We start from the raw sequence: 15,899 nt of genomic DNA, 5'->3' as shown, positions 1-15,899 counted from the left end.
ATTTTTATGCTAGGTTCCAAGATGGTCTCTTATTATCCTAATAAGTTGTATTCTCCCTGCAAGATGGATATCCCGTCAATGTTAATGGTGAAAAAGGAAATAAAAATTCCTTTGTTTATAAGAATCACTTTGTTTTGGAATCTGAACTGAAAACAAAACCTCCCTTTCTGCCTTCCACCCCACAAGCATACCATAGTAGTAAGAGCATAAGCTTTGTAGTCAAATGCTTGGGTACAAATCCCAGAATTATCACTAATTATTCCTCGTACTTTTATTTGGCTGCTTCACATCCTCCTCCTTTCTTCTCCACACTGCTCTTTACCTAGGGAGGCTGCTTCTATCAGAGGACATGCTCTCAGGTCCCTGGCCCTAGTTAGATTTGGCCAATATGTGGTTCCAGCAGGAAGGTATTTATTCCCTTGATCGTCATTCTGTAGGATTATCTACACCTGTCTATGTCCCTTGACATAGGATCTCTGCTCTTCTCCAGGATGCTGTCAATCTATACATCTCTCTTTCCTTTTTGGGTTCTGATAAACTCTCCCACTTGGGGATCAGGGGGAGATCAGTGGCAGAAATGATGCCAATTCCAATACTAGTATCCCTGGCGTCATGCAGTATCCCTTGTTGTGACCCTAATTACCATCCATTAATCCCTGTGTAAATGAACAAATGTTGCCATTGTTTTCTGTTGGAATTCTGACTGACACACTAACCACATGAGCCTAAGCCCTAGGACCTCCTCATGCTTCAGTTTTCTTATCTATAAAATATCATTAATAATGGTACCTACATTATGAAGCTTGTGTTAGGATTAAATGAGATAAAATCTTGGCATATAATAAGCACTGATTAAAAGTTTGCTTTTAGCGCTATTGTTATTCTGTTGCATGGTGACACATTCTGTGAACCATGATTAAATAAGTAGCACCCTGGCAGATTATCTTGTTGGACTTTGTTTAATCACTTCAATTCCAAAACCATATTGGTTACACACCTGCCTTGAACCAAGAGCCAGGAGAGATATTAAACATACAAAGTTAGATAAAGATACAGTCTCAAGCCTGCAAGGACCTCAAACACTACAATATAAAGTAGTAAGTGCAAAAATAGAAATATTTTAAAAACCGTTATGGAATCTCAGGTGAAAGCAGAGGAAATTTCCAAGATGATGGTGAAGAGAATTCCCCAAAATGATATTTAATTCTGGTAGGAGTCCAGAAAGAATCAAGTACAGGTAAAAGGAGACAGTAACTCCCGATGCTAAGTCTCCAAGAAAAATGAGAACCGAGAAATTATGAATGCATTGAGGAGATAGTGATAGATCTACTGGAAATGTTGGCATGGATTAGTGATGGGTACACAGAAAACTCAGGGGGGTGGAAATCCAAGGCAATTAACCTCCTAGAAAATGAAAAGGTGTTTAAAAAAGTGAAATGTAATCATAGCTGGGGGAATAAATGCTTTGACCTCTCTGATTCTATGGCTCAGTTGTGGCTAATGTTTAAATGGTATTAAAATTATAAACACTACATACTCATTTAACCTAAAATTATGATATTGCTTTATTGGAGAGATGGGAGGAGGAAAAATTAAAAAAAAGTTTTTAAGTCCAAAAACTAAGAAATATCCATATTGGGGCCAGCCCTGTGGCCTAGTGGTTGCATTCAGCAACCTAAGTTCGGTTCCTGGGCGTGGACCTACACAACTTGTCAGCAGCCAAGCTGTGCCAGTGACCTACATACAAAATGGAGGAAGATTGACACAGATGTTAGCTCAGGAGAAATCTTCCTCAGCACAAAAAAAGAAAGAAAGAAAGAAAAAGAAATATGAGTATTGATATGTTATTTGGAAACAGCTGAAAGAGTTAAATGAGGTTCTTCTGAGGAACAGGTATCATAATTAGGGAGGAGTGAAGAAGTTAAGACTATATTTCTTGATAAGCATTGAGGTAATAATTGAGTTTTAGAAAACATGAATGTATTATTGAATGCAAATAAATAGTAAATATGGAATTAAACATAAACATCCTGCACAAAAGTAGTTACATGAAAGGAGGAGGTGAGAGTGGCCCTGGCATGGTAGTTTGGCATCAGATGATGGACAATCTATGGCTCTAAGAAGATGCACTTCAGAACTCCAAGTAGCTAATAAAGCAAGGAGAAACATATTCAGATTCCTGTTTTAGAGAGGAAATTCTGGGATACTATTGAAGATGGCTGGAGTGAAGAATGAATAGTGTCAAGGAAAGTAGTTATGATAGCTCAGCAGAGAAATAACAAGGTTTGAAATAAGATGTTGGCAGTGGTCATAGAAAGGAAAGGCGTGGTTTGAGATAGATATTTAAGGTAAAACGAACAGAATTTAATGATTGATTAGCTGTGGGAAGTTAAAGAGAAATCAAAGTTAATACAGAAGCTTCTACATTCTGATGGAGAAGTTATTTGCTGTTGTAGGAAGTATAATTAAAAGCAGATTAATATATTGATGACATGGTTTTACAAACCAACATGCCTGGATTCCATCCAGTTGGAATGATATACTAGACAGTCATGTTGAAATTCAGGGGAAACCTCAGGCCAGAGATAAAGATTTTGAAAGAAATTATCCGTATGAGTCTGAAGTTCATGAAACAATAAGAACTGGTGCTTAAAGCCGTGGAACTAGATAAGATCAACTAGTGAGTGAATGTAGGTAGAGAAAAAGATCAGGACTGAGCTTTGAAGAATACCAAAAGTTAGAGATCAGAAAGAAGAGAAGGAGCCAGAGAAGAAAAGATTGGTGAAGCAGAAGAAAATCTTGGGAATGTGTGATGTTACTGAAGCCAGATGAAAAAACATTTCAAGACAGGGAAAGGGGAGCAATCATGTCGAATGCTGCAGGGAGTGCAAGTAAAATAAACCCGTGAGAACTGACGATGGGATTTGGTGAGATGGAATAGCGGATGTGAGAGACAGAGCTATTTAGCAGAGTGCTCCAGGACAAACACTGATTGCAATGGCTAAAGAGATCATGAGAATTGTAAAGAGAAGTGGAAACTTGGGACTATAACTAGCTATTTCTTTTTCATATAGTAGATCTTGCAGCATGTTTATATGTCAATAACAATGATCTTACAGAAGTGAAAAATCAATGATTCAAGAGTAACAAGAGAGGAAATGTGGTTCAATGCACAAAAGGAAAGGCTGGCTTTGGATAGAACCACGGATATTCTAGTTCTATGAACAGGATAGAAGCAACAACATAGATCCACATAAAGCCGCATAGGTAGATTTGATGGGAGGAAGATAGAGTGGCCCTGATCTGATTACTTCTATTTTCAGAGAGAAAATCATTGAGCGTGAGAAAAAGGATGTTGTTGAAAGTGTGAGGAAAGAAGATATGAAAAAAATTAGGAGTGTGGGAGAGAGGAAGAGCATATCATAGACAATTATTATGCAAGGGCTATAGGTCCAATCGAGCTTATGGTCGTTAATATTTCTGAGACCAGTCATCATAGTTTTCTTTTTCTCCAGCCAAACTCAGTTGTTGCTATGCAAAAACAGAATAAAAGGAAAGTTGGGTTGAAATAGTGTTGGAATTTTTTCAATGAGTGTAACAGAAGGATGTGTGCAAGGAAATTGAAGGGGTATGCAAGTGAACAATTATGGTGCTTCACGGTGGAATCTAAGCTGGGTAAAGAGGAAAGTGAGAGCACTTAAAGAGGGTAATAAACAGTGAAACGCGATTTAATGGATTGGCTGCCCCGAAGATCTGAAAGGGTTGTTGAATTGGGGCTTCCAGTGTATGTAAACTACAAAGATAGAAGATGGAGGTCAGAGAATGGTATCTTTGAAGACAAGATTTTAGGATTGTGTAGTTAAAGAGAGAGTAGATATTCATTGCAGAAAATTTAGAAAATATCACTCTATGAAAAAACGTGTATACTATTTGCATACATATTTTTATGTATGGGTGTGTTTCTGAAGTTATTACTTTCCATTATCCATGTATCACTGTGCCGATGATATAAGATTTAATTATCATAACTTTATATCTAATAGTGCGAGTTCTGTTGCTTATTTCTCCTTTTCAAAATTATCTTAGATAGTGTTAACCATTTATTCTTCAAGGTAAAATTTTAATTAATCAAAAATACCCCATTGGTGTTTTGCTTGGAATGTCAATACATTTATTTTATAATAATAACTTTAACAACGTGACCTCTTTGTTTAGTTCTTTATAATATTTCAGAAAGTTTTTTATAAAAAGTGTTTGGAGGAATGTTATGATTTTTTTTTTTAATAATTTTTTTTTTTAAGATTTTATTTTTTTCCTTTTTCTCCCCAAAGCCCCCCGGTACATAGTTGTATATTCTTTGTTGTGAGTCCTTCTAGTTGTGGCATGTGGGACGCTGCCTCAGCGTGGTTTGATGAGCAGTGCCATGTCCACGCCCAGGATTCGACCCAACGAAACACTGGGCCGCCTGCAGCGGAGCGCGCGAACTTAACCACTCGGCCACGGGGCCAGCCCCAAATGTTATGATTTTTTTAAAAGCATAATGCAAATAAATATTGCATGCACAATAGCTCATAGGTTATTGCTAGTGTAAAACCAAGCTATTATTTTTTGTATAGATATTTTGTATCAGATCAATTTATTGAGCTGTCTTAGAAGTTTTTCTAACTCTCTTTGATTTTCTAAGTAAATGATCAGCTTATATACAAATATGATAATTTTCTTCTTTCCAGTATTCAGAGCTTGTATATACTTTTAATATTATCTTCATCCACTACAGTTTCCATAACATTTTGGGTACTATCAGTGAGACCAGGTATTCCTAAATTATTCTTAACCTGACTGGTAATGCAAAATAGCCTTTTTAAATAGGGATATATTTCATAAACTGGGAGAGAAAAAAATAATAAAGTCAATGATTCCCCCCAGAAATGAAATCTCCAACTGTTGCAAAATGGACAAACTAGCTACATGCAAAATTCGTGGGTTCTTTATGGTAAATAAGTATAGATTGCAAAACTGGTCACAATTCTCCGCTGTGTCCTTTATCCATCCTCCTTTGCAATGACACTTTGCAGCTGCTCCCATCAAAAGAAGTCACTCTCCCCGCATCTTTAATCTGATCTGGACTGTGACCTGCATTGGCCAACAGGGTGTGGAAGTACAAGTGTGATGGTTCTGGGCCTAACCTCCAACAGGAAGAACAAAGAACGGTCTCAAACATAATCCTGAGAGCTGTGTTAATAGTGAAAAGATATGTGTCTAATTGCAATTGAATAAGGGGATATAGAATTTTAAAATAATTGTCAGCATAAAGAATTTCAGAAAATATCTGGTTTCAGAGAAATTTATAAGGACAGACTTTTTGAAATGTTAGAATTGTTTGTCAGAACTTAGACTCCATTTGCAAAATCATTCCTCTTCTGAAACGAGAAGAAGATTCCCTAATGCTAATGGTTCATAAAAACATTCTAGAGTTTTAAACTTGTAGGAGAGAAAAATTCTTTCTTCGTTTGTCTGCATCAGGGAGCATGCTGACAGTCTCAGAGGGGTAGCACAGAACGGAGCTTGCCTGACGGCTCTCATAGCCCGAAATGGATGTTTCAGTTTAGTGCAGCAACATACTGCTTAGTATGCTTTTTTTTTTTAACTCACTTTGGCTTCACTGTTGAAAAAGTCCCATTTCGATGTATCGAGTTTATGTCTCCTCATTAGTGTTTGGCAAGAAAAATCAGGCAACGCATGTACTCAACTCATAACAAGTTTATGAATTTGTATTTTAATCCACTTCTGGGAAAAGACAAGCAGCCAAAGATCCAAATGATATATTAATGGTCTAAATTGTACTTTAATTCATCTTTTCCCAACACATGAGAAGTAATGAGGACCTAACTAAGCATTCTACGTCTCTTCAAATAACACTGGTTCACACTTGAGGTCACAGACCACCTCAGTAAAATCTCAGATTCCACATGCTCCTTGCAGTCTGAGCCCCCACGTACTATCAGGAGTATTTGCATCTTGATATTTATCAATAGCTTGCTCTTGTGTTTTTGTTGTTCTTACTTAAAGGAAAATGAGTGTTTTCTGCTTAGGTTGCAAATAAATGTAGACCAATGTTCATGGCTTCAGGTGAATATCATTTGACTCACTGAAATACTTGTGCTGGTTACGCCTTGACTTGTTCTAGAGAGGATTCAAGGGGCATTATTTAAAAGAGCCTTTAAATATATAAAGTATAGTTTTCATGTGTCTTTTGGGAAATTAACTGTGATAAAAAATATTATTAAGATGAAAAAGACCACATATTGTATGATTTAATTTATATGAAAAATCCAGAAAAGGCAAATCTATAGAGACAGAGAGTAGATTAGTGGTTGCCTGGGACTGGGGGATGACTGCAAATGGGCACAAGGGATCTCTTTGGGGTGATGAAAATATTCTAAAACGGGATTGTGTTGCACAGCTCTCTGAAAATTTACTAAAAATCATTGAATTGTATAATTGAAACTTTAGGGTGAATTTTATGTTATGTAAACTATACCTCAATAAAGCTGTTATATTTTAAAAAGTAAAAGGAAATGTTTAGATTAGAGAAACTTAAAATAATGATTCATAACATTTTCCAGTTCCTATTGAAACAATAGAGGGCTCCAAATAAGAAAGCCTTCAACTACTAAAATATAAAAATAAATCTAATTATTCAGAGCTCTGTTAACCTATTCCACCCATTCTGGATGCAAGAATCATGACCCAATATAGTGGGTCCATCCTGTGTGTATGTAAGAATACCTGGATCATTTAAATAATACCTGAATATTGTTTAAATTTTAACTTAAAATTACACCCAAAGTTTTAACTGAGAATGACTAAACTTAACAAAGGAATCGAGCCAATGTACTGCAACTTAAACATAATTACGCAGACCTAGGCAATGGAATTCTGATATGATTATTACACTTCCTTAGCCCTAAGGAACTTAGAAAACTCTTAACATGATATAAATACAATAGCAATAGTAATGGTAAAAATTTTAAAAAGTAATAGATAATATTTACTGTTTACCATGTACCAGGCATTGTTAAGTGCTTATCAAAAATAGTCTTATTTGGGGCCAACCCAGTGGCATAGTGGTTGGGTTCGCACACTCTGCTTTGGCAGCCCGGGGGTTCACAGGTTCAGATCCTGGGTTGGGAGGGACATAGCACTGCTCCTCAAGCCACGCTGTGGCAGCATCCCACATGAAATAGAGGAAGATTGGCACAGATGTTAGCTCAGTGACAATCTTCTTCAAGCAAGAAGAGGATGATTGGCAACACCTGTTAGCTCAGGGCCAATCTTCCTCACACACAAAAAAGTCTTATTTAATTCACACAGCAACCCTGAGAGGCAGGTGTTATGCCCATTTTATAAAATTGGAAACTGAATCTTAAAAAGGGCAACCAACTTATCAGTGTCACAAAGTAAATAGGTGGCAGGACCAGCATTTGGATCCATGTCTGTGTGTCCACTGTGCAATGGTTAGGAATGTGGGTTTCATGGGAAGCCACCCTGGGTGAGAGTGTGGGTACCCCACTCTCTGCATGTCCTTGAGGAGGTTAATCAAACTCTCAGTGCCTTCAATTCCTACACTTATAAAATGAGGATAATATTGCTATCTAGCCATTATACATTTTTGAGAGAATTAAATAAGATAATGATGTAAAGCTCCTAATGTTTTGTTCAGAACATAGTGGCTTCTTAATAAATGATAGCTAGTAGTATTAAGAGTTGGAGTAATTAGTACTCATTTTGGGAGGAAAATACACATTTTATAAGTGAATATATTAATTAATCAAGACTTGGAGTTAACTTCATTCTAATTCTATGACAATTTATATAATAAAAAAATAAATGAGCCAGTACAATTTCAATAGCCCTCAAGTTCTTAGAACTACCTCTCACTTCTTCCTGTCTTATTTTTCCTATAACCCTGCACTCTGCTTTAATAATGATGTATTTCTAAAGCTGAATGTTGAGTGTAATTTCCTGACAATCTATCATCAATTACTACACATCAAAAGTTCTAGTCAAATTTTTAAAATAATTTCATGAAGCACGCTGTTCATTGGGAAGATTTTTTATTTTAGCAAATTTTTTTTATTTCACTAAAAGATCTTTTTAAATATCACTTTTACACCTAAGTTGCCATACTTGGAAAGACATGAATGAAGTAATTTCATTTGCCCTGTACAGCTTTGAGAACACTCCTTGCAATTATCATTTTTAGGTTTAAAATTACAGAAATTTTTGGACCAACTCCATGGCCAAGTTGTTCCAGTTCTGTGTGCTCCCCTTTGGTGGCCCGGGTTTGCGGGTTTGGATCCTGGGGACAGACCTACTCCACTCATCAGCCATGCTGTAGGGGCTTCCCACATACAAAATGGAGGAGGATTGGCACAGATGTTAACTCAGGGCTAATCTTCCTCAAGCGAAAAATAAAAAGAGGAAGATTGGCAATGGATCAGGGCCAATCTTCCTCACACACACACACATAAAATTATAGAAATTTTAATTGAACATTTTGTTTCTATTAAAAATAAAATAAATCATAGATGTGATGATCCCCAGAATTCCCACTGAAAAAGAAACAGTGTTTGCGTGTTGCTTACAAAGTGGATGCATAGAGCAGAAGGTAAGGCCCTGATAGTACATGAATGTGAGCTGAGCAGTTCCATGCAAGACAAAAGGGAGAGATTATTCTGTTGCTCTATAGAGTCAAAGGAGAAACAGGAAGAAAGGAGAGTCTGCAAGAAGGGCTTAACTAACTAAATGCTTAGGTCCAAGCAGGGTCTGGGGGTTTTGTTTGTCTTGTTATGTTTTTTGGTTTTGGAGGTGTTTGTTTTGGTTTGGTATAAACTTCCTGGATTTTGTAGGAACCTGCTTAAGGAGATAGGACTTATGACTATAGAGAGGCATTAAGAGTTTGAGCAACCCACCAGAGGATGTACAGTGAATCTGGAGGGACCCACACTTATGCCCAGTTTTGTAACCGAAAGTTCAGTCTCTGAACCCGATGCCAATCCAAATAACGAGAACAGAGTCTTGAGTGGAAGAGGAAAGGTTTTTACTATGCCAGGCACAGGGAGCAAAGCAAGGCCTCATGCCTCAAAAATTGCTAGCTCCCCGATGAGGAATGGGTAGGGATTTTTATTTGGGGTTTTGGGTAGGGGAGGGGGGAACTGGTAGCTTGGGCAGCTCGGTGCTTTCCCACCAGCCTGCGTTTGGCCTTGAGAGGCTGCTTGCAGCAAGGCGGGGGGGGGGGGGGGGGGGGGAGGGTGGTGGGGGTGGCAGGTGGGCGTCCTTCGCCGTTGTCTCCTCTTCTTGTTTGAGGCGGGTTCAAGCGCCGGGAGTTGAGAAGTTGAGGTCTGGGAAGCCTCCGCTCCTTAATACTCTTGAGACAGCGGATTTCCTGGCAAACTCAAGGACACATGATTAGCTAAACTTTAGTGTGCCTCCAACTCCAGGCCACCTGGGCTTTTAACAATTTGTAACTCCCATTTAGTTGTAAAGCTCAAAGAGTCCAAGTTTAAAGAAACAGGTATTTACGTATGAGTGGAGCTAGAGAAGCAGGAAAGGGGGTGGTGGGTTTTAGTTTTAACCCCATATACGCTGGGTTCAATGTGCGGGGGGAACTGATATCAAGGCTGATGTTAAGAGCCTCTAACAGTTTGGCCTCACTTAAAGTTCTCTAACTTCAGAAAACCCGAGGATATACAAAAATCACAGAACAGACACTCTCATAAGGCTGGAGAAGTGAGATTTGAAATAAATTTACTCATAATTTCCATGGATAGGGGGCTTTAACACACATGGGAGGGCTATACATAATAATGTAAAATGTGAAACTATGGCCAAATGTATATAATTTTAGACCATCAGTCATTTAACCCACAACATTGAAGAGTAAATATGTCTAGGTATTTAAGGTAAAAACCAAGCATTCAAGCTGTGTTTTTAATTATTTACAATCTATATTAATTCTATAATATTTATGTATTAATTCTGTTTGATCTAGAACTAAATGAGAGAGAGAAATTTACCACGGTGATGGTGCTTGTCTATTTATCCTTTTAGTCTATCAATTTTTGCTTCAGTTTCATTCAAGTTTAGAATTGTTATATCTTTCTGTGAATTGAATCTTTTATCATTATCTAGTGACTATCCCTCTCTACTAATGCTTTTTGCCTTAAATTCTAATTGGTTTAATATCAAGATACTGATACCAACTCTCTTAGATAGATGCTTTCTTATGTATATTCTTTGATCATTTAACTTTCAACATTATGTTTTATACCATAATTTTGTATCCACTCTAATAACCCTTGTCTTTTAACTTAAACATTTTTCCATTTACATTTATTGTAATATAATTGTGTAATTATTTCAATTTATTACTATCTATATTAGTTTGCTAGGGCTACCACAACAAAATAACACAGACTGGGTGGCTTAAATAACAGAAATTTATTTTCTCACAGTTCTCAAGGCTAGAAGTCCAAGATAGATCAATTTGGTTTCTTCTGAGGCCTGTCTCCTTGCTTTCAGATGGTGCCTTCTCATTGTGTCCTCATATGGTCTTCCTTCTGTGCACAGCAACACCTCATATCTCTCTGTGTGTCCAAATTTCCTCTTCTTATAAAGTCACATTGGATTAGGGTCTATCCTAATGGGCTCATTTTAACTTAATTACCTCTTTAAAGGCCCTATGTCCAAGTACACTCTGAGGTACCAGCAGTTAGAGTTTCAACATATAGAGGCTGAGGGGACACAATTCAACCAATAATGCTGTCATTACGTTTGTGTATTTTATTTTATTATTTTATTTTATTTTTTGCTGAGGAAGATTTGCCCTGAGCTAACATCTGTTGCCAATCTTCCTCTTTTTGCTTGAGGAAGATTTGCCCTTAGCTAACATCTGTGCCAGTCTTCCTTTATTTTGTATGTGGGTTGCCACCACAGCATGGCCCTGATGAGTGGTGTAGGTCCATGCCCAGGATCCAAACCCAGGTCACCAAAGCACAGCATACTGAATTTAACCACTAGGCCATGGGGCCAGCCCCTCCTTTGTGTATTTTATTTGTCCCGCCTCTTCCATATTTTTCCTCTTCCTTCTGGCCTTCTATTTCATTGATTGATCACTTTTTCTGATTTTATTTTGTCCTCTAATAATCTAAAGGTCATATACAGTATTTCCAAGTTGTTGATGGGAGTGCTAGATTTATACATGAATATTTATCAAATTCTAAAATTAATCAATATAGCTTCCCTCATTCTAAAAAATCCAAAGACATTCCAACACTTTTACTCTGATCATTCCCTCCAAAAATAGATGTTTATTTCAAAAATTTAGACATACTTTTTTTATTACAGAAGGTGTTATTATTATTATTATTTTATACAGTCATTATTTGTTTATATTTACCTTATAGTACTACTTTTTTTGATTGTCATTCTATTCTTCATCTCTGACCTTCCAGCTGCACTTTCTTTTTTGCCTGAAATACGTCCTGCAGAATTTCTTTGAGCAAGACTTAGTTATTACCCAATTCTCTCACTTTTTGGGTCTGAAAAGGTCTATATTTTGCTCACTAGAAAGATATTTTCTCTTCTCTAATTCTGAATGATTCTTATTTTCTATGAACACAATGAGGATATTTTTTCATTCTTTTTTATTCTCAGCTTTATAATGAGGCAATGAGCTCTGTTAATTTCTCCACCTGAAAGGCTGGATTTTGTTTCCTGTCATTCCCACTCCACAAGGTCATGAAATCCCTGCTGAGATTCCCTGGGACTGGGCAAATTCCTGCAGCACATAGATGACTTCAGGGCTCTATCTTCTCTGGGTTCCTGTTTTCACTTAGTATTGAGACTCGAGTATTCCTCATTTTCTTGCAGTGCATCAAGGCATGTTGTCAGTTGCTTTTCAGATTTCATCCAAATTTGTATTTGTTTTTAGCAGTAAGGGCAGTCATAATATCTGGTATGCCATTTGACTTGAAAAATAAGGCTGACCCATTTCTCGTTTAAAAAGAGAGGGAAACAGAAACAGAGACAAAGCCAGACAGAGACAGACAGAGGTGTTTTCTTTTCTGTTAATAGAGTTCAATTATGAAAGTAGAGGGCTTATTTTAGACCTTTTTTCCCCCTCTCTCTGTCCCTGCGTGCCTTGCCTAACAACAGGAGCAAACTCGATGCGATAAAGATTGCAAGCACCTTTAGGACTGTGTATGAAATAGTTATAGCTCTAGCTCATGCCTTTGTTTAAGCAGGGCTACCAATGCTAGTTATAGATTTAGTAGTGTGAGCGTCTTAAGAAGTCTCTTTGAGTTACTATGCATTTAGAATTTTTGCTATACAAACTAAAAAATAAGTGGCTAGAAGCATGCAGAAATCTATCTAAATATAACAGTCTTATGCAGGGGAAATGACAACAACTAAGAATTGAATCTGTATAAGACTGAGCACAGGAATAACAATGAATGCTAGTTCCTCCAGCCATATCTGTGTGAAATATTACTAATCCATCACAAAATTTCCTCCCCTTGAGCCAAGAATGTGCCTCAGAATCCTCAGCACACTATTCTCAACACCAATGCCAAACAACCAGATTAGGCAGGAAGATGAAACATCAGCAGAGTTAAAACTAATTGTAAATTAGTTAGGATGAAATCTAAAAGAACAGAGACAACTGTTCTTTAGTTTTTCAATTGGGATATTGTTAGCAACACATTTTCTTACGTTCAGTGGGAAAAAGAACTCTTTCAATTTTCTAACTTCAGTCTTTTGGAAGCTCTGCGATGTAAGGTAATCCATATTAGTGCTTCCTATAATTGGCTACACAAAGACCAAATAAGTAACAATCCAGTGATTCCTGGAGAGGAAAAAGAAGGCTTGTTTACAGGTTCTCCCTGTAAATAGAGAACTTTGCCATGAAATTCTACACTTTGGTCTAGATTTGGAAATAAATACATTCAGAGTTTCTTCAATTGCAATAGGGGTTTTTCTTTTTTTCTCCTAGAACCTAAGATCTAAGTCTGTTGGCTTGATAGGGAAAAGGCTACAATTCTTCTATTTGCATTACCTTGTTTCTACTTTTGGGCCTTTGTAACAGCTGTTCCCTTTTCCTGATAGGTTCCTATTCTAGATCTTTCCATGGCTCACTTCTCATCCTTTAAGTCTTTGCTTAAATGTGACCTCCTCAAGGTCTTTTCTGACTACTCTGCCTAAAGTAACCTTCACCAATAATTCATTCTCTCGCCAACCATCCTCTTTATTTGCTTAATGGCATTTATCACTCATTGAAGTATTTTTTTCTTTTCATGTATGTCTATTGTCTGTCTTGCCTCACCAGAACATAAGTTCTTAGAGGTCAGGACCTTTACTGTCTTGTTTATCACTGTATCCTTGGCACTGACAACAATGCCTAATGAAGTAGGTGCTCAATGGTATTTGTGAAGGAATTAATATGAATGAGAAATATGTACTTGCTATATAATTTTGACCTGTGGAATTAATTTTGTAAAGCGATTTTAAATTATAAAGAGATTTTAACTTTGTAAAGAGATTTTTTTGACTCTAGTGGTAATGAGAAGAAGGGACCCAATTTATATCTCTATAACAGAAAATACATAAGAATTCAAATGGAAAAAGAATGTAGTGATTAGAAAGACAAACACATGAGCCTGAGTTTTAATCTGAGTTTTTCCATTTACTAGACCTTGAGTGAGGTACTCAACCTCTCTGTTCCTCAGTTTTTTTAATCTACAAAATGACAAAGAGAAGATAATAGGATTGGGGGGAAAGTAAATAAATTGTTACAAACACAATAATATCTGCCCTTAGGAAGACCTCTATGAGTTATTTATTGGTATTATTATATAAAATTACTGTAAATGCAAATTATATGCACATTCAGTTAACGTTTTATAAATTTCTTCATCTGTCAGGAGAAAATGATGGTACACAGGATCATTGTAAGGATGAAACGTAAAGCACTTAGAATAGGATCTGGCACATGTAACATTCAATAACTGTAGCTTTTATTATCACATATAGTTTACTCAAATGACTTTTATTCATTTACTCTCTCCATTCTCTATTTTTCTGTGCTACCAGTCTGTGATCTTTATTCGTGACAGAAATTCTCATGGGCAGGAGGTGTCAGGATATATTGACTATGCCCACAGGCTGAAGATCGAAGATTTTGAAGTCTACTTTAATGGAAAAAGAAGACTTCTTCCAAGACCCACAGATATGAGGTAAGTTGTACATTTCTCACACTTTCAATAAGAGAACAAGCTCCTCAGACCCCAGGATAAAGGATTTTTGTTTTATGTTCTGTGCTGTGCTTAGAATGCTAATGTATAGAGAGTAGGAATGTGGTTAAGAGTGGTCTGAATAAAAAATAAGTAAATTTTAAAATGGGGAATGAACACAGATGCATTTTTTCCATTAACACCCTAAGAAAGGGAACTCTTCAGAGATGAGATAAGTAAATTCTCAGTGACATTCCTTTTAAATGATAAGTAGAGCCTAAAAATTTCTACCCTCAAAGGCTCTTGCACCACTTGGGACTCGGTCTGTCTAGAAGCCTCGAGAGCAGTCCATCTAACACATTCCTGCTGCACTTTTCTTTGGCCACCAGCCAAAGTACAGGCCTCCGACCAGCTCATCCTCATTTACTCTCATCACTGGCCTGTTCTGGGATTCCTTCCACCCATCATTCTTTTTACTATTGACCCCTACCCTTTCCTCGGGGGCCCTCATCCCATCATCTAGAATCTACTCTACACTGTCAGTCTATTTACAGATCCAATCCTTCCTTCTCCTTCTGAATAGCTCTCAAGCTAAACTTTTTATTCTACTGTCTCTCACTTACCATAGAATACAAAAGTAGTAGCAGCATTCTGCTTTAACTCTCCACTGCTGCATCCAGATCCTTCTTTGACACTGGTAACAACACCCTATTCCCCTGACATCCCTGCCGTCTTCTATCCATCTTCATTGCCATTACTTAGACTTCTCAACCTATCACTACTTTCATGGATTTACCCCTTTTCCTATCCAAATGAGGTGCGTGGTATATCATTTAACTTCTGTCTTTCAATAATCCTCACTTTTTATGTCTTTCTGTGCTTTGGTTGTATCTGTCCTGCTAATGCCCAAAGGTAGATTGATCTAGACATCCTCTTGCCTGAACCTGCAGCTGGACCCCTGGGTACTGCTGAAGGAAATTTCCCAAAGATGTGGATGGCTGTTACTAATAATTTATGGTCTCAAAACTCAGCTGGGCTCTTAGCTAACCATTTATGTGCTTTTTCTCAACTCTTAATTTCACCCTCCTCCCTAAAAATATTCTAAAGCTTCATCACTCTCTCAAAACCATTGTTCTTAACTGCTGACCCTGACTTCTCTCCATATATGATTTTCCTAATGTTTCACAGAGAATATTGGGTCTAAACATAGAAACTACCACCTGATCTATCTGTCAATCAAAATCAACTTCCTCAGTAGACAGTGGCCCCCTTAGAGCGCCCTTCTGATTATTGCCAGTCACAATTCCATTCTGGCAGCCATTGGCCCCTGCGCCGACCATCTACATTCAGAACATGTCTGCTCCTGACTCTTGGAACACCACCATACCCTCTTGTCCCTCAGCCCAGCTCTCAGAGGGCCAGTTTGCTGCCCACTTGTACACATTTCCCCAAAACAGCAAGGCTTAGGCCTCCCCAAGAACCGTGAGGGAATGTATGTCCTAAGAGTGACTCAGGCTTTTCTGGTGACATTTTTGCAACAAAATAGGTCTGACCCCAGGTGGCTGCACTCTCTACTTTTAGAAACAGCTTATTTCTTGAAAAAAA

At 37.4% G+C, this 15,899-nt stretch overlaps 1 protein-coding gene across 1 annotated transcript in view; it reads left to right on the top strand.

Annotated features, from left to right (window-relative positions):
• The window catches only part of CFAP299 (cilia and flagella associated protein 299), a 563,955-nt gene that overhangs the window by 470,014 nt on the left and 78,042 nt on the right, over positions 1-15,899 (top strand). The window contains exon 4 of the mRNA XM_046657052.1: positions 14,155-14,297. Within this exon, the coding sequence (XP_046513008.1) occupies positions 14,155-14,297 (143 nt within the window). The remainder of the gene's footprint in view (positions 1-14,154; positions 14,298-15,899) is intronic.

Source organism: Equus quagga, chromosome 3 (genome assembly GCF_021613505.1).
Source record: "Equus quagga isolate Etosha38 chromosome 3, UCLA_HA_Equagga_1.0, whole genome shotgun sequence".
Taxonomy (NCBI): Eukaryota; Metazoa; Chordata; class Mammalia; order Perissodactyla; family Equidae; genus Equus; species Equus quagga.
Note: the sequence above shows the minus strand (reverse complement) of the source record. Positions and strands in the feature narration are given on the sequence as shown.